The 25,127-nt window shown below is 42.8% G+C and overlaps 1 protein-coding gene across 10 annotated transcripts in view; it reads left to right on the plus strand.

Annotated features, from left to right (window-relative positions):
* Positions 1–25,127, plus strand: part of GALNS (galactosamine (N-acetyl)-6-sulfatase) — a 56,534-nt gene that overhangs the window by 14,756 nt on the left and 16,651 nt on the right. For all 10 annotated transcript variants that reach the window (XM_075039828.1, XM_075039829.1, XM_075039830.1 and 7 more), the window contains exons 10-12: positions 5,736–5,872; positions 9,146–9,248; positions 17,839–17,960. In XM_075039828.1, coding sequence (XP_074895929.1) covers positions 5,736–5,872; positions 9,146–9,248; positions 17,839–17,960 — 362 coding nt within the window. The remainder of the gene's footprint in view (positions 1–5,735; positions 5,873–9,145; positions 9,249–17,838; positions 17,961–25,127) is intronic.

Raw genomic sequence — 25,127 nt, forward strand, 5'->3', positions numbered from 1 at the left:
GAGGCCTAGATACCAGACTATTCCTCTTTCCTGCCTGTACACCAATTCAGATATGATCACTTCAAAATAATCCTCCAGTGGCACTACCAGCCTCACTTGTCCCAGTTCTCATTAAAGAAGGATGCAATCAATTCTTCTGCAGGCAGGGTTCACAGTAAATAATACAGATTCCCTCCCCTTTGTGAGCATCTCTTATCCCTGAAGAAAGTGATACTTCATTAACTGGGCACTGTGCTTAAGACTGCAAACTATTCATAAATAAAACATTTTTCTAAGTTGCATTCCTCTTTGGTGGCTTAATTGAGTCAGGATAATGATAATTTATCGTTTACATTTAGGAGGAAGCCATCAGCTTAGATCTGCAGCTGAGGGCAGGAGGGTAGTTTGGTTTCATCATTTTTAAAGAGTTCACAAAACCTACTAGGGATGTTTTATTATTTTTTTAATTTGAAATGAAAACAGTCTTTTTGTTTAAATTTAAACATTTCCATAAAGCCTTTACAAGCCAAGTACAACAGCCTTGGGCTAGCATACAAGAACATGAAACTGAAGCTGACTGTTTTGTTTTCCATGTCCAAACTAAATAATGTGCTAAAAGTAAACATGCATTATAAATGGGAACAAGTAAATACCAAATTTAAAAATTCTTTCCATTGTAGTAACTCTCAGGATAATTAAGAACATGAGTAAAGAAATCATTGTGCCTGCTTATTTTCTAACTGTAACTGGCTGGTACCCTTCTCACAGGTAGTCTTTTGCATGTAGTGCAGCAGTAAAGCTTTATGTAATGCAAAATGTTCTCTGTAGCCTGGTGTGAGGCATGGCTTTCTGCTTGAGGCCATAGTTGAAGCTGCTGTTTGAATTCCTGTGAACAGTCATTTCTGTGCAGAGTTAACGTGTTTGCATAGGTGGGTGGACTGACCAACGCCATACTATCATAAGCCCATGCATGCTTAGCGAGCTGGAGAGTGTGCTTAAGGCTTATTAGGGCAGGTACGTGCCTGAAAATCCCCTCCTCCACCGCTGCTGATACCATCCTTGGCACTTAAGCACGTGCTTAACTTTAAATCCTTCCTATCCTGGGCTCCAATTCACGATGCTGCCTGCCACATATCTGCACGTTACACTCCCAAATGTCCTCTAGGACTCCACTTGGTACCTCAAGAAGCCTCTTCTGAACTCTGTCCCCAGGATGTGCTGCTTTGCTGTGAGTTAGGCCCCCGTATGATGCTACTGATAAGTAAATACGTGATAGCTACTTATATGTCTTTTCTGCTTGTATTCTTGCCATCGAGGCTCCAGCACTGGTACCCACAGCAGCACTGACCGCAGGTGAGAGGTTTGGCATTGCTTCTGCGTAATACAGCTCACGCTACGTTGGCCTGTAGGGCACCTCTAGTTACTGCTTCATAATTGCCTCTTTCACTGACAGTAAGTGAAGAGACATGTTTGCTCGTATGTTTTTGGCTTCTTTTCTGTATCTTATGGAGTCTGTGGCTTCAACATCTTCTTGATTGCAAGTTTAAACTAGTCAGCTTAAGCCCCGTGTAGTCCAAGAATCTGTAAAACATGGGAAAACTGCTTCAAAGTCTCTCATTGCTCTTTCTTTTCAAAAGAATTGAAGGAAACAAAGGCTTGGGAGCCCTGAACCAGGGTGGAAGCAAAAAGCTTCTCAGGAGTGCCAAGCACAAAGCTGAAGGGTCAACTCCTCCTTCCTGGGCTGGTGTTGCTCCCAGTGTAATGGTTGTTCCTTTCCAGCCGTGGACGTTTTGAGGAGCAGGCGGAGGGCCAGCAACTGTTTCAGTTGGCACAACTGCAGCCAGAAAAAAGAGGACCTGTGTCTCTGGCCAGTGAAATCCAGTTATTGGGTGGAAGGCTCATTCCGCTGATGGGATCTGGCAGTTTATTAATAATCTTATTGATATATAGGGTGGGGTTTTTTTGTTTCTATTAAAGGGTACATGTGTTTGCTGAAATAAAGGAGTACCTTTTTATTTAAACAAAAGAAGTTAGGTGACAGGATTGTGAACACTTGACAGGATATTGATACAGGTTAGGATAATTGGTGCAGTTGGCTGATTTGCAGGTTTTGCGGGGAGAGGGATGCCTCGGGAGTGCATGTTGCTCTTGGCATCAACATTCAGTTAATTCTGGTCCCCCATCAGGAATATTTATTTGTACACAAACAGCCTTTCTGCAGTTTCCTCCTCAGCTACGTTTTCCAGGTGAATTCACAACAAATCAGCATTTCAACATTCCCCACATCACATCTGCCTTCTGGAAGGATCCAGCTGGAAAAAAAAAAAAAAAGACAGAAAAAAAGAATCATATTCTGTTGGTATTTGAATCCTCCTCCTCTCTTCCCTCACCCTCCTCCCCTTCCTCTCTCGTGCCTGCTTCCTGAAGGAGAAAAGAACATATCAACCCAAAGACAGCATTGCAACCTTTTCTTCACTATCTCCCATGGGGCGCAAATTGAAATTGAATTAGACAGGGATATCAGGTCTGCTCGCTGTGATAACTGTAAAAGGATTTTATTTAAAAACACCCTGACATTTGTTCACCCAGTTTCAAATATTTAGCTTTCCTCCTTTCCATTCCTGGCGGGGGCGACTTTATTAATTGTCGCCTTTGATTCAGAGTTAAAGCTTGAAAGCACTGATAACAGCAGTGGTGACTATTTCTTCTAGCGACGTGGCCCACAGCAAAAGGATTTCATTTTCTTAAAGACGTTATGTGTATACTGAGAGTTTATTAAAAAGAAGGGGGGGAAGGAGGGGGGAAAAATCCGTTCTTACGTGCGTAATACCGGCTGTTTCTCACTGATACGAGCAATATCTGATCTCACTCTTTTTTATATATTATTTATTTTCTCTGGGCTGTTGCCCTCTCTGGATTTTTCTTTTTCTTTTCTTAAAAAAAAATAAAAAAAAAATGGGAAAAGCAACTAGAATGAAAGAGCACTGTTGACAGGAGAAAATGGTAATTTTTTTATTTTTCTCTGAAAATACTTCAAAGTTTTATAGAAATATTAACCTTTTTTTTTTTCCCCTTTCTTCAATGTGGTGCTGCAGAGCACAGATAAATCCAAGTGGCTGTGGCATGGGCATTTAATTTCCGTAAGAAGTTTTCTCTGCTTCACGGAAAAATGTTGTCTGAGACCAGAAACGTAATTGGATGATTAAAGAGAGTCATCTACATCTGGTTATGGTTAATAAGGGCCAGTACAAGAAGACCATGGTGGCCCCACCGGATTGTCACAACGCGATGTATAAATTAGGTGATATTAGAGGCACGAGTCTCAGGTCAGCGGTTGCCTCTTGCTGCCTGTTATCAAAAGATTGAGGCGAGGGAATGGAGCGACAAGAAAAGTGACTTTTGGATGTGCCTTCTAAATTGTGAGAGGTCTAATTACAAAAAGTCTCAGCCGCCAGCCTGCCCGCCTGCTCCTGACGTAGCAGTTGTCAGGGAGCAGGCGTGTGCCAGATCTCCTCTTTATTAGATTCCGAGCTCTGCATATGGTGTTCTGCTGACCCCGCAGCTCTCCTAAGGCATGCTCAGGGTAAATTAGCCAGCAGATGAGCCTATGAGGGACTGAGCATCTTTGCTGAGATGCTGAGCGCGTGTAATCCCCTTTGACTTCAGAGGGAGCGCAGCGTTCCTAACCCCAGTGGCTGATGAAGCTGTCCAGCTCTGTAAGGAGTGACCTGATGTTTGGGGTTTTTTTGGTTTGGTGCACCATTTTTTTTAAGGTGTCAGTCCTTTCTGGGTGCACACCTGAGACCAGAGAAGAGCCTGTGTGAGGGGACGGTCCAAGGGGCACACAGCACTGTCTGCCGCAGTTAATCTCGAGGACGACACAGCCAGCTTTGGTTCTCCTCGGCGGTCCACGCTTGCCAAATGGCCCCGGGGAGAGCAAGAAGCCAGGTTATCCCATCGGAGGGCTCAGTTCTGTTTCCTTCTCCACAGCTGTGTGCCAGAAGATCCCCATCCTTTTCTCCATGCAGAGAGGGAACTTCGTGTATACATCTGCTTTTTGTGAGGGATTTGTGGGCTCATGTCTAATTGTCACTTTCTACAAGGACAGGCTGAGCACGACCTCTTTCAGGCTGCCTGCTGCAGCAATGTCCGTGAATAAGGCTTAACCTCAAATGCCTGAGACCTTCTGCAAGACCTATTGATCCTGGTTAACTGATCCAACTGCTTTCCTGGGCAAGGGTTTCCATGGTCAGGCTTCCTCTTGGGCTTAGAGCTTTGCACTTTGATTTCTTCTTAAGAGTTGTGGAAGTATTCTTGCACGCAACTTTAATATCATGTGTTCCTGGCAACACCTTTTGATGAATGAAAGCCATTAAAATTTGAAATTACTGTAATCAAGTAATGCGATACTGTAATTTTAGACTTGTAATTAGTCCCCTGCATGTTGCTTTCTCCAGTTTCTTTTTTTAAAAAAAACTTGTTTGTTCTTCCTTTGTGTTCACTTTTTTCAGCCTGGTGTCTTAATAAAAGGCTTAGTGTTCCAGCAAAAATAGCATTTTCCCTTTAGTTTTTCTCTCTAGAGCCAGCATCTCACAAAAATTCATTTATCATGTTATCATTTGTTGTCATACTTAAATAATTAGTGTCAGCTTACAGGCTGGGGGTCTGTTTGTGAGTAGAAAGAGGATTCAGAGATAAAAAGTCTTTGATAGTCCCAGCATCGTAATGTTCACACTGACATTCGCAAGGCTGCTGCTAGGACTTGGATTTCAGTCAGAAAGTGCTTCTGTACTTACAGATGTGGACTTGTATCAGATGGCTGCTTGTTTCCGAACAAGTGGTATGGCTGAAAAGGCTCTTTTCATGTCGCATCTTGTGCTGGTGCATCCTGGTGCAAAACAGTTTTGCTCTTGATTTGAATGCATCTGCTTCAATTTAGTGTGTTGCTGGCTAGTTAAACGTCCTACAGCAGATAACTGTAGCATACCACAAGCAGGGTGGGAGCAAAGATCCAGAAAGAATCAGTCAGAACAGACTTTTTAGGTTTTAAAAATATAAATAATTAAGACCAGAGAGATAAGTATGGCTTCCAATTACGGAAGGCAAAAAAAAAAAAAAAAAAAAAAAAAAGCAAGGGGGGGTGGTGGAAATGCTTGCACATCTCCATTGGAGCCAAAACCAGATGTTTTTCTCCCTTATTAAAATATATACTAAAAATACCACGACTTTACAGTTTTTGAATTGTTGGAAATGGTTTGCAGATGAAGTCATCAGGCTCTTTTTGTTATTATCCATCTATCCCTGTGCTTTCTGGGGACTCTCTCAGGTTATTCTGGACTCCAGAGATGACCTGGAGAAGGAACAAATCAAGGACTTTCTTTTTCTTGGTTTAAGTGCTAATTTTTTCAATCCATAAATGACTTGGACTTTGCTAAATTAAGTTGATCTCTGTGAAAACATGCTCCTGTAAAGTGGATACAGAGAGAAAAGTGAGAAGAAAGAGGGGAAAATGAAAAAATGAATCAAAATGCAAATGCTCCCTAGCAGTGGAGAAATATGGATCATCTCCTTTCCTTTATTATTTTAATAGGAGGTTTGCTGGTGACTGCAGCACTGTAAAGGGAGATAATCTCAAAAGATGCTTGACGGAGAAGGAGGTTCAGGAAGCAATACTTCTGCTTTGGTGGAAACCAGCCTGTTTCATTTTGGCTTTTACCGAAGGTCTTTTTGCAAATATGTTTCTGTTGATTTTTCAGGTCAGTCATCAGCTGGGCAGTGTGATGGATCTCTTCACCACCAGCCTCTCCCTGGCGGGACTGCAGCCTCCCAGTGACAGGCAGATTGACGGCATCGACCTTTTACCTGCCATCTTGCAGGGCAAGCTAATTGACAGGTTAGTTATGAGCCCAGAGCTCCAACCCTTGCCTCCGAACTGAAGTGATGCCAAATTTGGGGTTATTTCTTAAATCAAGTTTACAGAAATATTTTATAAACTGAATTGATGCATCTTTGCTCCTGGTTAGTGAGGTGGGGTAGCACCAGAGCTTTTTGCTATGTGCTAGTTCTCTGGTGGAGCAAGCAGCGGTGGGATTTCCTGACATGTGGCATGTTGCCATACAGTGGAGTCTGGGGACAGATGAAAATGTCAGGGGGTTAGCAGGGATCCCTGGAACAACATATGGCAATAGGGGAGATAAAAGCCTGAGAACTGTAGCCTGGGTAGGGGAGAATACATTATTTATTACTGGAAAAACATCCAAGAGCCTGCTAGGTCGTTATAGCCCCAGCTTGAGAGGGGTTGGAGGTAAAGGCTGGGCTGCCGCGTGTGAACTGGAAGCCCACCTCCTCCCAAGGTCCTGTTTCTGCAGATGCTTTTGCAAGAATAGATTTGGGTTAAAGACCTGAGATCTTCATGGGCATGGAGGAGCGCTGTCAGCTCTTTGGTACAGGCACTGAGATCTGCCAGCAAATATCCTTGGCTCTCTTGTTGGAAGGATTGGAGGTCAAGAGAGGTCTCGTAGTTGCGATTTTGATGAGGAATTCGGCAGCCCGGGAAATCTGAATACAAGCATATTCTTTCTCTGTGAGACAGTGAGGAAACATATGCTTGGAAAACATACTTGACTTCTTTTCTGTGTTGGACATAAGGCTTTGTTTCATAAAACTGCTTTTGTGCCCGTTAATGCAAGAAGCACGCATACAGTATTACCTGAGAGCTCAGCCAGTGGCTGACTTGAGGCATTGCAGGTTCCTCAAACACAGCCTATCCCATCTTTACTTCTGTAAGTTTGTAAAGCCTCTTTGTTGTTTTAAAAGAGAATTTCACTGCAGTCACCAGCTTCTTGGAACTGGTGCTGTTTGTGTTACAATAGCAGTTGCTCAAGGCACATAATGGCTTTTTCCTTCTTTTTTTTTTTTCCTTCTTTTTTTTTTCCTTCCTTTTTTTTCCCTTCTTTTTTTTTCCTTCTTTTTTTTTCCTTCTTTTTTTTTCCTTCTTTTTTTTTCCTTCTTTTTTTTTCCTTCTTTTTTTCCTTCTTTTTTTTCCTTCTTTTTTTTCCTTCTTTTTTTTTCCTTCTTTTTTTTTCCTTCTTTTTTTTCCTTCTTTTTTTTTCCTTCTTTTTTTTCCTTCTTTTTTTCCGCCTTTTTTCCGCCTTTTTTTTCCGCCTTTTTTTTTTCCGCCTTTTTTTTTTCCGCCTTTTTTTTTTCCGCCTTTTTTTTTCCGCCTTTTTTTTTCCGCCTTTTTTTTTTCCGCCTTTTTTTTTCCGCCTTTTTTTTCCCCCTGCCTTTTTTCCCCCTGCCTTTTTTCCCCCTGCCTTTTTTCCCCCTGCCTTTTTTCCCCCTGCCTTTTTTCCCCCTGCCTTTTTTCCCCCTGCCTTTTTTCCCCCTGCCTTTTTTCCCCCTGCCTTTTTTCCCCCTGCCTTTTTTCCCCCTGCCTTTTTTCCCCCTGCCTTTTTTCCCCCTGCCTTTTTTCCCTTCTTTTTTTTTTCTTCTTTTTTTTTTCCTTCTTTTTTTTTTTCCTTCTTTTTTTTTTTTTCTTCTTTTTTTTTTTTTTCCTTCTTTTTTTTTTTTTTCCTCCAGACCTGACCAGGTCACAGTTTCCACAGCCCCCAAAAACTTTCCAGGAGATGCAGTTGTGTTCTTTTAAGCTTAAAAAGGAAAAGGTGAATGGGGGGAAAAAAGAAATTGGTAATAGCGGAATTCTGAGTACAAGCTGTAATCCTCTTTCAAAGGTGGAAAATAGTTTTTTTTAAAAAAAGCAAAAACCTAACCCCCACACCTTCAATCAAAGGGACACATAATAGCTTGTCAAATAGTGAGAGTTTATGGCAAGGAAAAAGGAGACTGGTGTACTTTGTGGCGTATTTGTTTGGGCTTTTGTTAATGGGACTGGTTTAGATCAGATTCTGCACTTTGGCAGATCTCTCAAGCTGTCTTTATTTCACCGGCATTGCAGGTGCGTTAAGGATGCAGGAGTGGGCTCTGCTGGCAGCAGCGTTTCCCCTTTGTTCACGGGCAGTTCCTAGTGACAAAGGGGAAAAGCTCATTGTTTGTGCAAGGAACCTGCAGGGGAGGCTACAATTTTAAAATAGAAGAGATCTAAGGCCACTCCTGACATTCAGATGTGGAGATTTTAATCTTATCTTGCAATTAGGAACTGTTTTTTCAAGGTGGCATCACTGGAGTGAGTAGTTTTTGCCGAGTGGCATCTCTGAATGAGAGACAAAGATGTATGTACCCTCCTGACAGTGATAAACAGCTTCACCATCTCGCCCTGTCAGCAGCCTGAAACAACTGGAGAGAAGAGCTGACTAAGTCTGATGTCCTTGTGTGATGAGCCGCACCAAGAAATCAAGCCTCTCTCCTGCAGATAGTCTGTTTCAGTAAAATTTTGTACTGTTCCCTCAAAAAACAAGAGCGTGTTATTGGGGAAACCGACATGGACATCGCTGGGATGCCCAGGGAAAGGGAAGTGTATGTACACAGGTGCAGACCAAATGCTCCAAGTGAGGTGCATTTCTCAAATGTATTTTTAATTAGGAAAACCTCCGGGAAAAAAACTGCAGTTTTCAGTGGTATGTTTAGATGATGCAAAGGGAGATTTGGGGAAAGAAAATGGACAGGAGTTAAAAATAAAGCACGTCTGGCTGCCAGGTTTTTCCATATGGAGTTTTTCTGAGATGTCATCCAGAACAGGCCAGCATCTGGTGTCCTCCCCAGCCACCCTGTCCATGCAACGCTAACGGCACATAGCTTGGTGCTGCCCTAAAGAGAAGGCTAAGCATCACATGTTCTGTGAATCCCCGTTTCTCTCTCTCGCGCACGCACACGCGCGCCACTTCTGAGACATTTGGTGTTTAAATCGGCATGCTCTGTAGGAAATAACAGGGTCTGATAGTTCAAGGATTAACAATCACTGGCAGCCAAGCTGTATAATGTTTCATTCTTGTGCCCTGTGAGCTCTCAACTTGATGAACACTTTAAAAAATGTTAATTGAAAACCTTGCAGTGGAGACTATTAGGAGGCAGCCTGTTTCTGACTGATAGCCGAATCGGAAGTCAGACGCCATTAAAGTGTTTGTCTCCCTTATCAGCGAGGCTGCTGCGGCGGTGGCTGCCCAGGCCTGGCACGTTGGCGTTTCTCATGCATCTCTGCTCTCCTTCTCAGGCCCATATTCTATTATCGTGGCAACGAGATGATGGCGGTGAGAGTCGGGCTTTACAAGGCTCACTACTGGACCTGGAGCAACTCCTGGGAGGAATACAGCAAGGTAACAGGACACCGACCTGCACCCTGGTCTCACTGGTTCTCCTGGGGACAAATAATCCTTTAAAGCAGAGCTTTAAATTGGGGAATGTCGCTGTGCACTTGCAAGCCAGGCTTTTATTCGCAGCCACTTAAGAGCTACCAGATCTGCTGCAAAATCGGAGAGGACTGGTGTCACAGCACCCCTCTACTGAAGCTGGAGACAAGCAGAGGAAAATGAGCAAAGTCTGAGTTGTTCTGAGGGGTGTTCCCTTTAATCAGCACTTAATGCCCCTTAATATTAAGCTTCTTTCCCTGCTGAATTCTGAGCTTTCATGCGTACCCTTACAAAGTTTGGAGTCCGATGCTAAATTGATCATGTATCTCACAATTTCTAGTACAAAAGACCTGGTGCCCTAAATGGAATAGGGATGGGTTGGTTTGTTTTCTTTTTTTCTTGAAAGGGAAAAGGAAAGCCGTAGGAACTGCACAGTGGAAAGAACAGCAGTTGTTGAAAACAGTAGAGTACATGTGTTTAATCTATTATCAGCACTTTTGCGAGCCCATATCACACTATAAGATGTTGTACGTTTTATTTGCCAAATCGGCACAGCTTTTGTAATTTCCTGGCTGATCTTCTCACAATTGGATGTTAAGCACTATTATTTTTCTTCTTTTGTATCTTTCTTGCCTCAGACTTGGGTACTAAACTCTGGGGCATTTCTTGAATGGCAGGTTCACACATGTGCCTTGCTGATTATACCTTTAGATATGAACTAAATGCATTATGGCACAGCTCTCAGCAATTTTGACAGCAGGTTGGTATTGGGGAGGGATTGTTTGTATGATTTTTTTTTTATGTCTTTTTTTTTTTTTTAACTTATGGTGGGTCCTCAAGGCATCACAGGTGCAGAAATAAGTGCTGATGACATTTGTGGATATAAAAGTGCGCGGTTTCTTTCATCGGGATGTCCTGGGGGTAGAAGGAAACGTCAGCTCCAAGGGAGTCATTTACATTCAGGGCTGTAAATATGTGCATTTGTCTTTTTAAGACTGTAATGCTCCAGGAGTCAAAGTTTCTGTTTTACATGGAGTAAGAAAAGGAAAGTTGGATCCAAAAATGCGTTGCACGCTCTCCCTTAGTGCTAATTCTACACAGCTAAAATGAGATAATGTATTTGTCTAGGTTAGTATGTGAGTAAAACCCATATATCGCACATGGCACAGCGTGGAGGATTTTCCCTGTGTGAGAGACACTGAGAGCTTGTATGTACATGTGTATGGGTATACGAATGTGCTCAGAGGCATGCTTTTCCCATGTGCATGGAAGATAGTCTCACACGTGAATAATTGCTCTCCATTGTAATATAAGCCCATACACACACTTACATACCTAGCTGGGAAATAAATAAACGTCTACGTTGATCTAAACTTATTTGTACATGTCTGAGTATGTGTGTAGCCATGATAATGGGGACCAGTTACTCATTTCAAAGGCTTTCCTACTGTGAGCAATGGCAGTTGTGCAATTAAGGAATATTTATTTCTTTCTAAGTCTTTGTTTAACTACTGTCTGATAAAAGTCAGCAATTGTACTGTACATCAGAGAGATGATTAAAAATTCACTTGCTTTCCTGCAGTTTGTGTCACATGTGGTTGATGTGGGTAAAATTGGAGCACATTAGTGGACAGACTAGCCATTAACAACATGCAGAGGAAGCTGAGGCTGAAATTTGTTCCAATTCTACTCATGTTCTCAAGCCATTAATTACAAGTCTTGCAAGTTTAAAAATAGAAATAAATCAGAATGCAGAACAGTTCCACAGTTCTGAGTCCTGTTTTAGTAGTTTTGTAATCTCACCTTATGATACAGTTACCTCTTTCAGTGACTGGTGTTCTCAGCTGTATTGATATTGGACTACAGTTATGCTGCTGGAATCAAAAAGGCCAATTTGTTTGCCAATTTCATTTGAAAAATGTATTTAAATACATGCACATCTGTGGCATTAGGAATTCTGACTGTCGGCAGGTTTGCTGTTCAATAAGTTTGATTTGCCATCCCAGTAGAACTTCAGCTAATGAGGCCTTGTTAATTGTATGATCTTTAGCATGGCTTCTTACCTTATTGTGAATACAATGTGATGATTTATTAAACTTTCAAATATGAAACTCTCTGTGTCTGAAGGTCCAGATTCAGACCTGGAATAAACAAATGTATCTGGTTGGCATGTCATCCATTTGAAAGAGGTCTGAAGTTGGCCAGGTGTGTCAAAACAGCTGTCTGCAAATTTTTAAGAGGTTTGTTTTATGGGTAGTTGAGTATCTCATGATTTTGACAGATACATGGTGCGTTTTAGCCAAACCTCCTTTTACTTTCAGAATTCCCTTGTTAATTGACAGTGTGGGAAATCATTGATTCAGAAAACTTGCACTGTTTTTAATCCACACTTTATGCATTTTTGTTTGACTTTTAGATGAGATTATACCATTAAAGCAGCCAGAACCACATTTCCATGTTGACCCTGGAAAATGTGGAATTGGTGCACGTCCTGGGTCTGTTTAGGACTACCATGTCTTTCAGGATTATCTAGAAAGATTGTGTGCAATTGTGGCCTCTAACCTGGAAGGCTATGTGTGTGAATGTGGTATAAGTTAGTTAAGTAATAAAGTATGTATATACAAATAAAAATGTACCAGAGAGACGCAGCTTACAGAAAGCAAAGCCTAGGAAAGCAGAACAGGGTTATGAATGCTTCTCTCCATATGGCACTTGGAATATTTACACTGGAAAGATCCCATGCAAGCAGTACACAGGTTTACAGTCATCTTAGACTCCCATGACATTAACGTGCCCTTACTGGTCTGCATCCTCTGCCTTATGGCCTGGGATTAAAATTTGTCATCTTTCACAAAGATGAAGTGTGCTGTTCTGTTCTTCCTGTTTTTTGTTTGTTTATTTGTTTTTTAACCCCCAAGCAATTTTTTTCTAGTCTGACTCCTCTCATAAACTCCTGTAGTCTTTCTCAGTGCTGGAGGATACCTTGATGCTGTCTTTTCTGCTGGCTTAACTTGATTACTTAGGTAACTTGCCTTCTTGAATGGTTAGTCTCTTGAAAGCATAAAGGGAAGGATCACTCAACAGAAGCAAGTGAGAGTAAGCTCTCTGTGGGACATTTTCCCTGTGGATTGCATAGCGTGCTTGTTTGGGTCTGTTTACCTGGCTTCCATCTCCTTTCATATAGGTGGCTCATGTTATATATAATTTGACATCTCTGGTACTCAAAAGGTGATAAATAGGACAGAGCAGATGAAAGGAAACTTTACTTGAAAAATAGCGTTTATTTTTAAATGGTAAAAGCTTTTTAAATAGTTTGGCAGAGGGAGAGAAATCTTCACCCTGCACAATACCCGAGTCCCTGTTGCTGTAGGACTGGTGGATGTCAGCGCATAAGCTCTTCCACCATCACTGACCACCTTTCTTTTTGTAGCAAAAATCAGCAGTGATGAAAACAGCCACATGTGTTGTGTGTTGGAGCAGAAGTAAGAACTAAGGATAAACCTGGGGAGCTCCCTCTCTTGTATGGCATAAGACACACAGGACTTCTACGGGGAGTTTCCTTGTTTTTGTTGCTGTCATCATCCATCCTTTTAGCCTGTAAGTCATGCTTGTTCAGTACCAAATTTGAACTAGATTGCAAAGTGCATGACAAATAATGCACACTAACTTGGCGTTTCTGTTTTATTGCTACTGGTGCCCACAGCCATGATGCTGGGTGCATAGTTTCCCATTCTTAAAATACAAACCCTCAGAGTCTGCATTGTTATGAGTGATTTTGTCCACTGGATGGGAGAGGTACATTTCATCATTCTTGTTTGGAAGGAGAGGTCTGAAAGGGGAAAAAATGGGTATTCTCTATGGATTTATCTAAGTAGCCAGCAAGTCCTTCAGGAATTGCCTAATTTAATGCTATGTAGAGGAAGTAGCAGTATGAGCTAGCAGGAGAAAGGAAATTCCCTTCTCTTTGCCTGCCACAGAGACTACCCAGCAGAGAATAGTTCTTGTGCCTTCCAAGAGCAGTGATGCAAGAAGGGGAAAAAACAATTAAGAAAAAATGTGGAAAACGCCCTTTGGTTCATTGGAGAGTGGCTGATAACATCAACCTTTCTGCTGTCAGCTTAGTATCTTGTTAGTAGTCTTCAGTGATTTTTCATGAGAGCTCCTGTGTCTTTAAATGATTGGTGTAGGTGCCTGCCAGAAGACCCTATTGTTTTAATGTAAAATGCCAAAGGGGTTATTCCTGCTGGAGTCTGTCTGATTGCCCTTCTCCTCAACGTGAAGGGATCGATAAAGCCTTTTCTGCAAGGGGGATGTGAAGTCAAGTAGAACCTCACAAATAATGACATTTGATTGTGGTCCTCTGAGCATATGAGCTAGCCATTGATCGCTTCTGCTTGAGAGCCGCTGGAGGCTTGCTGATCTGCCCATCTTCTGGGGTCTCTTCCAGACAGTTAACACATTAGAAGCAATTTTTGTTCAACAGGGTTGAAGCTTGGCAGTCATACTTTTAGGCGTCTGGTCGCTCAGAGCTCCAGTTTGGGAGGCTTTTGCTGGGAATCGCCAGGAGAGCGAGAACAGCCACTTACCCGTGCTGTGGCAAACAGCAAGAAACAACATTCCTGGCTTTAATTAACTGCTGTTCTTTTCTCCTTCCAATATTAATACAGTTTTGCTGCTCTGGGTTTTGTGTGGCGGAATGAGGAGACCTGACCAGGGGACAGACCCCAGATTTGCTGCGCCACTATCAAAATCTGCAGCCGCTTGTCAAGTCGGAGGGATCTGGGATAGCGCCAGGGTGACGAATTGCCAGAGGGCTTACGTTAACACAAGTGGTGATTCCATCACTTGGCGGAGAGCCCAAACTGGCAACCGGCTGTATTTGTCTCATGTCTATATTGACATAGCATCTGTGGTCCATTTGCTCTGGAAATTAAAGCATAAGCTGTGCAACCAATAGCCACTAGATCTTATGAACGGAAAAACAATCCAGGTTTCACGATTGCTGGGGAGAAGGGCAGAAAGACGTGCTCACTGAAAGGTTTACCTGATGTGCAGGAAATGTTGTGGTTTTCATTCTTCTTTTTTTTAAAAAAAAAAGCATTGCTGGAATTTCTCCTACAGCAAACAGGTCTGTGCAGTGGTGCAAAACACTGTGCCTGTGCAAGAGACTGGGTGCAGGAGCTGAGCTATTTCTGGTTGCCATCTGATGCTCTTTTATGGGCTCCCTTAGCAGGCAGGGAGCTGATCTTCTGGTGGTTTTCATGCTTTTATAATTGAGGAGGAAAGCTCCAAGAATTTGCTTAAACACTGGGAGTAACCTTTCTACTTTGTTTGATCAGTGTTACCTGTAAACATGCAAATTACCTTGGATAGTGTGCAGAGTAAAATATTAGGCACGTACCTTAACTGGCTATTGATCCCCTGCATATTGTTATTAACAGCCTGCCAAATAAATAGCTTAAAGGAAACAACAGCAGATGAAGTGGTAGTTGATTTGGATTTTGTTATCCTGGTGGATAGGGCAGGCGTAGCTACCTCTTTGCTCTTCTCAGACAGAACATAGCTTTATTTTTGGGTGAAGTTGCCGTTCTGTTGGCAGTGCCAGAGAGCTGAAGCCAGTCCCTTGTCAGCATAAATGGGGAGAGTTCCTCTGCAGCCCATGGAACGATGTGGCTTTTGCTCCAGCTGAGAACCTGGCACATTTGCATTTATTGTTAAAGCCTGCGGTGTTCTCGGGGTCCATCAAGCATGTTGTCAGCTTGGGCTTTTACAAGGAAAAAAAAAAAGTTTTGTTGAATGAAGGGCAAGAAATGATCCAAAATGTTGACATGATTTAAAATCATCATCTAGAACAGAGTCCCCTTCCTCACCAGGCCTGTTGTCCTGCAGCCTGCTTGGTGTAGCAGAGCTGGAGGGCAGCTCCTTCTCTCCCATCCAAGATGTGCACAAGGAGTTTTGGCATGTCCCTCCGCCCCAGCTCCCAGTACCACACGTGACCAAATTTGCACACTTTCCAAGCAACCAGAGGCGTTGTCCAGATGCTCCAGAGAGTGGATTGTCTTGTCTTTAAATACTTCTCAAATCTCAAGCAGATTTAATTTATACTGGTTTTGCTCCAGAAAAGAAAAGCAAGCCAGACTTGGGATCCCAGACTTTCAGTTCACTGGTATAGCTGATTTTTCTCTTTCCATCCTGCGAACTGAAAATGCTTTGACTTACAAACCAGAATGAGATAGAGTTGTGGATCGTAAGTTAAATATTCTTTTCTGTCAGAGGGACAGAAGACTATGCTGCTCTGGCTATATCCGTAGTGTATCACGTACTCTGGTGCGGAAGAATGCCTTGATCAGGGGTGTGAGGATAAAATTTTACTACTTATTTTTTGCTCATTTGTTGATGAGCAGGTAGAAAATATTTTAAGCTCTCTCTGTAGGTTGAATATTGGCAGTCACACAGTACATAAAAATACTAATAGTCAATTTTATTTGTGGAGATAAAGTTGAAAGGGTTTAGAACTTTAAAGGGTGGTTTCAGCCATATTTTAAGAGCGTTATTTATCAATGTCATAAAATGGTATGTTTGATTTTATTTTTTGTATTTATTTGATTTTTTTCCCAATAGACTACTTTTGAAGAGGGCATTGAGTGCTTAGATTAGAAAGACAGATAGCTTTTGGCTAGTGGCGTCAGGCAAGTTGTCACAGCACTTTCTTTCCTGGGAGTCTTTGGGATGTAGCCTGGGCTGTGTTCTAGAGTCTCAGCTACAAGGATTTTATAAGAAACAAAAGATAAAATGTAAACAAAGCAATGTATAAACAAATACCCAAGAGACTAAAATCTTCTTTCAAACCAAAGCATTTGCAGCCGAAGAGCATTGTACCAATTAGCAGGCTCTTAATTAAATTGCTTGTTTGATTTGCATCCAAATTATAATTTGGGTGTTATGTAGGCTTTGATACCTTTTCATTAACTGTTCCTTTTGAGGGAAAAAAAAAATAATCTATTTTTCACTGTGTGTTTCAGAGGCCTGTGGCGTCACAAGGTGGAAAGGTCAATCATTTTTGTATCCATTTAAAGTCCATTATTGGTAGGCCACTACAACCTATCAAGCAACTCTCTTATTTTTCCAGTCAGTGATTCAGGAATCTATAGCTCTGTGCAGATAAATGGGATTTCATGGGCTTCTAAACTTCTTGCTTTATTGAAAAGCAGAATATTAACTGCTCCACTGACCAGCTGTCCATTAAAAACAGAGGATATTTTTAGAAAATTGTTTGCCAATCAAATCCTACCAACATCTGTAGAGAGCCTTTTCAGTTTGTTTGTTTTATAAGCAAATGCTACAGCTGCTTTCCCACCTCCATTGAAATATTCCCATTTACCTTCTCTCCATGTCTCTGTCCGTGTCTCGGGGCATTCTGAGGTATTGTAAGGAGCGCAGCATGTTAGCTGGAATTGTAAAACTGAGCTTTAACAAGTCCATTTGGTGCTAGTCCTTGCTGGTCTGTGGGGCCCCCTGCTTTATTTGCTGTTCAGTGAAATTAGTGCTTTGCATTTTTTGCTATTCCCAGGGCTTAAATGGGTTCTGTTAGCCCTCTAGACTGCTGGCCAGGCTCTAGGTGATTAGGGAGCTCGACACCTGGCTAATAACTGGCAGGGCTTGGGGAGACGCAGCCTGGCAAGGCGTGCAAGGGCAGATGCAGAGAGCTCACCGCTCTGGATTTGCGAGCAGGCGGCTCGCTCTGTCCCTCGGTGGCCAGTGAGCACTTTAACCCGTTGCTGCTAGCAAAGGGAGAGTCCCAGTGCTTGTGTCCTTCATACCCACTGCCACTGCTGGGAAAATCCCAACTTCTGACCCCGTAGACTTGAATGTTAGTGAAAGGAACGTCTCCAGACTTAATACAGTTCTTTCAGCCCCACTGTCATTCCCAGGTGAGTGCCTCAGTACCGGCTTGCTATGAATCAGATCAACAAACGCACCCATTTCTTTGAAATTAACTGGATTTGTTCTGTTCTTCAGTGAAACAGGTCCTTCAGGTCTGGTGTCAGGTGCTAGCAAGCCGAGTTTTCAGGGAGGCTAGCAGGTGCGCATTGCCTCGCAGGGTGATGCCCCTTGGTTTGGCTGGATGTGTCCCCCGGGACTGTTGCTTTTTGATCAGAACTGCCAAGTGATCTGATCCCCTCTGTGAGTTTCAAAGCCATAGAAACCAAACAAAGAAGATACTTTCCACGTGCAGAATTTTTATGATTAAATGGTTTCACCTCTTTGTCTTTTGTTTTGCCATTTCATTTTAATGAATATTTTATAGAGATTACTTTTTTATAAGGCAAGAATATAAGGCTGCTTCAGCTTTTATGTGAGTGCAATGCCAACATTGTCACCTTATTTTACCCTGTCAGATCAGAATCCATTTTGCAGACTGACATGGACTCGCGGTTTAAAATAATTCTGAGGTTTGTGGGTATATTGGAACAAGGTGCTGAAGAAAGTGGCATCAGCTAAAATTTTGCTCCCTCCCCTGCTGCACCCTTGATGACCTCTCTCCTCTTCACTGTAGGGCATTGATTTCTGTCCTGGGCAGAATGTCTCTGGAGTGACAACACATACACTGGAGGAGCACACTACCCTGCCGCTGCTTTTCCACCTGGGGATGGACCCTGGAGAGAAGTACCCATTAAGGTGAGCCAGTTAACGAAGGTGTGAAAACTCTCAGCACTGTCAGCGTATGCTTTATATAATTCATTTGCCTTGGTAGCTGTTTCTTGCAATGTGCTTGAAAACTATCCCAGAAAGCCATTACTGGTAAGAGTAGTGAAAAGAAAGGAACAAACCTTCATTCTCAAATGGTCAGGTTAGATGGATGTGCACATGTCAACGGCTCGACTCATCAGTCCGATCGTTCTTGCTCTGTGTTCTACAACCCCTGATGAAGGAGGCAAAACACACACTGTTGGACGGGAGAGGACACAGCAGGGCAGCTGTGGAATAAAGCAGTGGTGCTGGTGAGCATAGGCATTGGAGCTGTGATTCTCTGTGTGTTTTGGGGCTAGGGAAGAAATGTCTAGTGATCTTTGCATACCCTGCAGTGTTTTTCCTCTGTGCCCTGGAATCTGTGGAAGGCAAATGTGGTAACCTTCCAATCTCCTAGCCCCTGCTAAAGGAGCTTCTCCAGAGGGTCTTAGCAAGAGGACTTTCTGCCCAATCCTGTTCCATCCTTGGACTCTCCTGGCTGTCTGAATCCATTTTCCTATAAGCCTACTATTATAATACTTATCTCTGGCACACACCATGCCCTGAGAGATTTCTGTAAGGATTTATGTAGTCATCAGCCATCACATATAAACATGCCACCTCCAAAAAGCTCCCAAGGTGTCCCCACCTCCCTCCCTCCTTCCTTCTACTGACTGTGTTTTACCCTGTGGCAAAAGTAGCTGCAAACAGGGGCATGCAGCCTCATCCCTTGCCAGTGGCTCCAGCTCAGAGAATGTGGAAATAAATAAAGAGAAAACTAGTGCTACTGTGACCGCCTGCACAGAAATGATTTTGTGCAGCAGCTTTAACAGAGAGATGTTTTCTGAGCTGACAGGACTGCAATTACTCAACTGTTTTAAATAATTGAGTGGATACACTCGCTCCATTACTTTCAAAAGAACCGAGCCTGTGCTGTCCACTAAGTGTTTTCACTAGAGAGAGAAGGGGAGGAAAAATATTTTCACTTCTCTCTCGCTTAACAGACGAGCACCCTGGAGGTGCATTACACAGTGTATAAAGCTCTTCAGAAGCCCAGCATGTTAGCTCTCGCTTTCTATTGCATTTCAGCACTAATGAATAAAGCAAATCTGAAGCTCCTGTATTTTAAATTCAGCTCAGTGAAACTACGCTACTGGGTTGGGATTCCAGATGAGACTATGCCCTGTTTGGTTTAACAACTATTTTATTTTAGGAAGATGAGTGGATAGAAATTGCCTGTTTTTCCAAAAGTCAAACAAACGGGTAGTATCAAGTGAACTGTAGTTTGCCTACTCTTTGTGTTTCCTCTGAATTTGAGGGAGAGGAGCTCTTGCCTAAGAGGTGTTTGCAGGACACCTGCTTCCCTGTTATTTAGATGTTCCTTACCACCACCATGGATTGAGCATTGAAATAAATTCCAGTGTTACATCTGCAATCATTCCTCATACAGTTCCATTGATTTTTGGACATTCACAAGCTGTTGCTTTGATTGAATTTTATGGCAAGATTATGACATGATTATGGAAAGCTGTGATGTTGTTTAATATGCAGACCCTAATAGAAAGCCTCTTTTTAGTAAATGAATCTTCCTTTCTGCAGCACGTTCTGTTGCTATTGTCTCCTCTCTGGTCACAATGGAAAACTCATGGGAAGTGGGTCTCCTATATCGAATGTGGTAATTAAATTACCCTCATTTGTGGAGCTGTTACTGTTGTGTATTTTTATTTAGCTTAATTATCCCCCTTGGCAGACAGCCTGTTGGGAGTCCCGACACTAATGTTTCTCAGAAGGGAATCCAGCATTCTCCTCCAAGCGTGCATCTGTCTGTCTGTACATGCTGGGTGTGCTCGTATTGCTTCTGCTCCAGCCCGAGGTTTGTGCGTGTTCGCAGTCCATGTTGGCCACGCTCCTCTGTTCACCCTCCTGCAGCCCTGGAGGAACAGGGTGTATCATATAGCTCTTTTACCAGCTTGGCTCCTCTGGTGCGTCGTTATGTTGCCAAAGCGTTTAGAAAAATTTGCATTGCACCCCTGATTTATTGGTACCTTTCCCTCTTTTATCTAATTTACTTTTACCACTTTGCTTTGTTAAATCTATACTGGATTTTACTAGATTTTCTGCTGCTGTGAAGGAGCAGCATGGCGTACCGATGCCCTGTTCTCCCTGCCTGCTTTTGCTCATTTTTTATTTCATTTATTCCTTATTTTAGTGCAGCCTTTTCTTCTCCCTAAAATGATTTTAATAATCTGTCATATCTCTTGATTTGCATTAGTTTGGAGTGGGGCCACATGCAAATCCACCGGTAAGAGGTCTCATTGCTGTGCGTGAAGGCCAGGCATCACCCGCACCTCCAGAGAGATTTATTGCTTATATATTTGGGCTCCCTCTAGGATCCTAGGGGATCTCAGAGCCAGGGCATCCTAGAAATCAGTCAGCTCAGTCAACTGTGGCAACACTCTTGACTTGCAGAGTGCTTGTGCTCAGGCAGTCTCATCTGAAATGTCTTTGGGTCGTGACACTGTGCACACAAGATACTGCATGATGCTAAGAGACTTTTTCAAGGCTACAATTTCAGTTCATCTCATAGCATGGGGATTAGCCTGGTTGCTAAAGGGATCACTGAAGATGCAAGTCCTTCAAAATCTAGAGACAACACGTAAAGTTTTCAGTTCCCTGGGTTTCATGGTGAAGCAGGACAAGTCCTTCCTCCTCCTGACTCAGTTCACTGGATTTCCTGGAGCCTGCCTGGAAACAATATCAGCAAAAGCTTGTCTCCCACAGGAGCACTTTTCATGCAGTGGAAAAACTGGTCAGGCAATTACAGGCAGGTCCTGTCATCATGTTGCGGACACATCTGGCAGTTCTGGGCCACATGGCACCCTGCACTTATGTTCCCCTTCATGTAAGGCTGTGCATCCATCCCTACCCACGTCTGACTCTAGGAACAGACCCTCCCAACAGGGTCATGACTGTTTCTTCTTACTATTGCCCATCTCTTTGGCCGGACTGCCTCCTGCACCCCAGCTTCTGCCAAGGGATACAGTTGTGTTTACCCCTTCTTCTTGAAAGATAATTACTGATGTTTCTCAGTCCGGACTGGAACTTCACCCCAGCAATCCAACAGCTTCACAGACTTTGCATTTTGTTAGCTGGGATTCATAGCAGTGCCAAATGCATGGTATGAGTTCTCACACTGCCTGAGCTTGCCCAGGTGATGGCACATTTACATCATCACAGCAACTGACTGAATGGAGCAAGATCCCTGTCCTGTAGTTGACCTTCAGGACTTGACATGCACAGCACTAACATCAGATGTATTCACTGCCAAGCTCTTATCCCTTTCTCTCCTGGAAAGAGGAGGACTCTCCTGAGAACTGCAGGACTCTGAGGTCCTGACATTGAGAGAAGCTTGGCATCATAGGACAAGCTCAACATTTCTGTGACTGCAGGATGAGGTAGGGCATGAACATGCCTGCAGGTACTGACGAGGCAAAACTGGCATCTGGAGAGGTGCTTGTAATAAGAACACCTGCAATGGCAGGGTATATATGGGCAATATATTTCAAAGAAGTGTGGTTACTGGTAAATAATCTTTTGCTCGGTTGCCAAAAATGGTAATGTAACTGCACTTACATAAGTAAGAGTTACCTTGTTATCTGGTCCTTGTGTAATGAGAAGTGAACTGTTTGTGTCTTTTGTCATCCAAGAGATTAACTAGATCTGTGTAGGCTGGGGGTAGAAGATCTTTCTTTTTTTATAGCTCTCAACTTTAAAATATAAATAAGATTGTGTGTTAGGCAACACACAAAACAGAAGCATTTCCCTAAGCCTAAGCAGTATTTTGTTTCCTCCCTAGAGGCAATTACTAGGGGTTGTTGCTTCGTAAAACAACACTCAAACCGTGGGATGCCCTTGTTACCAAATTAATCAGAATGCAGAACTAAAAGATCTGATAGGTCTTTTTCTTTACTAAATTCTGTTATGTTTGGGATATTGTGTGTCTGCTAAGTACCACATAGGGAACTTGTTTCTCCATTCAAACCATATGTGACAAATAGAGTAAAAATATCTGTTAGTAACATCTTCACAACCAGTTGTCAGTTTTATTACCCAAGTCACAGATTACTGTTTATACACGCCTTTACTAAAATACTTCATTGCCAGTCAGGAAGAGCACAAGTAACAATATATAGCAAAAGCTGGCACAGCTTAAAATACAGTTAGCAAAATACCTAATGCAGACTGAAGTAGAGTGTTTTGAGTCAGACTCCAAAGCTGCAAAAATAATTTATAACAGAAATCTCTGAAATTCTGTCAGTTTGAGCCAGAGGTGCAAAGCCTTAATAACATGTTAAGTACAGCATGCTCACCCCTTGTTGATACTCCAGGTTAGTAGCGACTTCTGCTTTGAGTGATTAGCCTCTGTTCAAAACGGAGTTTACTAAATTTTGAACATCAAAATACCTACCTCTGTTTTACTTAGGGCAATAGATTTTACTATTATGGAAAAAAATTGAAGTGATAAGGCTTGGTTGATGAACATAATGATTTTAGAACACATTAATTAACAAGAGAGCTCACAAGTGCCTATTTTGAGCAGATGGAAAATCCAGGAAATCATCAGAGAGGTAATTGCACTGCTTATGGAGCCAGAAAAGAAGGGAAGAAGCTCCTGAAGGGAAGCTAAAGGGGAAAGGATCTGATAGAGAAGTTGCCAGTCTCACCTTACTGATCAGGGCAGAAACCTCGCTGTGGGGAAAAGACAGAAGGCGCAAAATGGGGAGAAAACCATGTATAACAAAGAGCCAGAACCTTGCCCAGGGAAGATGCTGACTCCTCATCTTCTTGAAAAAGAAGGAAATGGTACCAGCTGCATTGCAGGGGCGAATTAGCTGCTGCCACAGGAGAGGTGGCACTGAGGAACACTAAAACAGTGGAAACTGTGGAGAGCTATGGATAAAGAGCCTCAGCCATGCCAGTGAAAAACACCAAGCATCAACCATGCAGGGGCTGGACCCAGAAAGGTTGTCAGAAGTATGCAAGGCAGGCGTGACAGCCGGTACACAGCCAGCTCTGGTGGGAAGAGGGTTGAAGAAAAATACACCTGCAGAGGAGAGTCACTAGCCTGGGGACTAAGAATGGAGACAAACTTGTCTCGATCGATAGCTGCTCTTTACCCAGTCCGGGATCAGTGCTCTGCGTTGCAGCACACCATCTGATCAACCTGTAACTTGTGCTTAATCGTGGCAGACCAACAGCCTGCAGGTATTTTGATGAGTAACTGTCTAGACTAGAATGATGCTGTATAAAAAGGAATATTGAAGTAAAAAGCCATATGAACCAGTTTCAAAAATGCAAAATGCTGTTTGAAATGGACATTATCTTCTTCAGAAACAGGTCCAGGCAGTGCTACAGCCTCAGAGAGTAGCCTGAAGAGCCCATTGCATAAATTATGATTCAGAAATACCACTGAAGCAACTAGCGGGAGGATCAGATAGTCATTATTTTCTGTCGCCTGTTCATGCAGAGACTAAGGCTTTACGTAGTCAGTCTGCCTTTATCCCCTCTGCCATTTAAATGCTGTGGTTGCTCACAATGTGGTGGAAAGGCAGGATTGTCGGAGTTGGGGAGTTACAGCTCCCAGGAAAATAGATGACCAGGTAGAGAATCGGCACGATCACATCTCCTCACTGCAAGGAAGGCTGTGGACACCTTTAGAGAATCCAGACAGGTGAGAGGCATCATCAATACTCGCAAATATTCATGTGGCTAACTGGCCACATGCCCCACACGCCTCCAGGGGCATTTGCCTCTGGGACCCACAGATGCTGCTGGACGAGAGAGGAGAATTGGGGTACAGGCCACCCTTCCGTCTTCTCTTTGATTCCTTGTTTGTTTTCCTTTGGCTCTGTGAGTTTCCCCAGTAATTGCAAGTTGCCATGTTTTCAGAAGCAGAGCCCCAAACCTGTTGTCTGCCTCCTGTATTGTGCAGACTTTAAATTGCAAATAAACTTGATGATAGAATAGAGGAACTGAGGAAGACTGAATAATAGGACAAGATCAAGACTTGGATACTACAGTGCTGAGCAGCCTCAAAGCACTGATAACAGATAAAATCGAATTACCTGAATCTGGGTGTATTTCACAATTAAAAATAATGTTTTTAATTAAAATAATTCCAGTGGAGAAGGAAGTAAAATATACAAATCTTTAGCCAAGTTTTATGCTCTTCCCATAAATTCATGTGCATCTGGTATAACATGCTATAAATCTGAAAGCTACTATTAAGAGCCCACTGTAAGGTTTGTGTGAAGCGTGCTATATAATACCCATTTTGTTACATTCCTCTCAATAATAACATGGTCCTGTCACTGCCAGGATAGACATACTGTGCTGTGCCCATATATGAATCATCAGGATGAGGTATAAAACATCAAGATCTAGATCTAAAAAAATGCTGAAAATGCTCTTTAATTTGCTCCGGTTCTGATCTATTTGAGGGTGTATTTATGATGGTAGAGAATCACCCTCTCCTTACAGCTGAGGATGCTAGCAGACCTGAAGGTGACAGACCGACGACTGCAAGATTAAACCAGAGCTCTAACACCGAAAGCAGCGTGTGAGACAAACCCTCCTTCTCCCAAACCTGAATTTCAGCGTAGGGCATGGCAGGGTTAATGGCAGAGCAGGTTACACTGGAGTTGTTTGGCTAGGGAGGAGATGGGAACAGATTGCCAAGGCACAATTACTCTAAATGAAGGAAGCACAGGCCACACCTGTGCCTGGGACCCTGCGCTCGCAATCCAGCCCTGATTGGATCTCCAGAGACTTCCCGGAGGTAAAGTGTCAATTAGTGTAATGACCCTGGACTTTGTCCACTCCGTTCGCTCATTCTGAGCGTGGAATAATTTTGTGTACGCTGGGGGATCTCTTTTAGCAAACTCCTCACAACACCACCTGCTCACCCTCTCATTCTTCCAGTGTTATTCCCAGCTCTCCTTCTGCAGGATTGTTGAACTAGAATACAAAATGCAGCATGCCCCGGAGGCAGTGAGGTCTGGATCTTCATGCAGACAATAATGCCCAAACACCTGTATAGATAATATCATCTTTTTT

This window comes from Buteo buteo, chromosome 11 (genome assembly GCF_964188355.1).
Source record: "Buteo buteo chromosome 11, bButBut1.hap1.1, whole genome shotgun sequence".
NCBI classification, from domain to species: domain Eukaryota; kingdom Metazoa; phylum Chordata; class Aves; order Accipitriformes; family Accipitridae; genus Buteo; species Buteo buteo.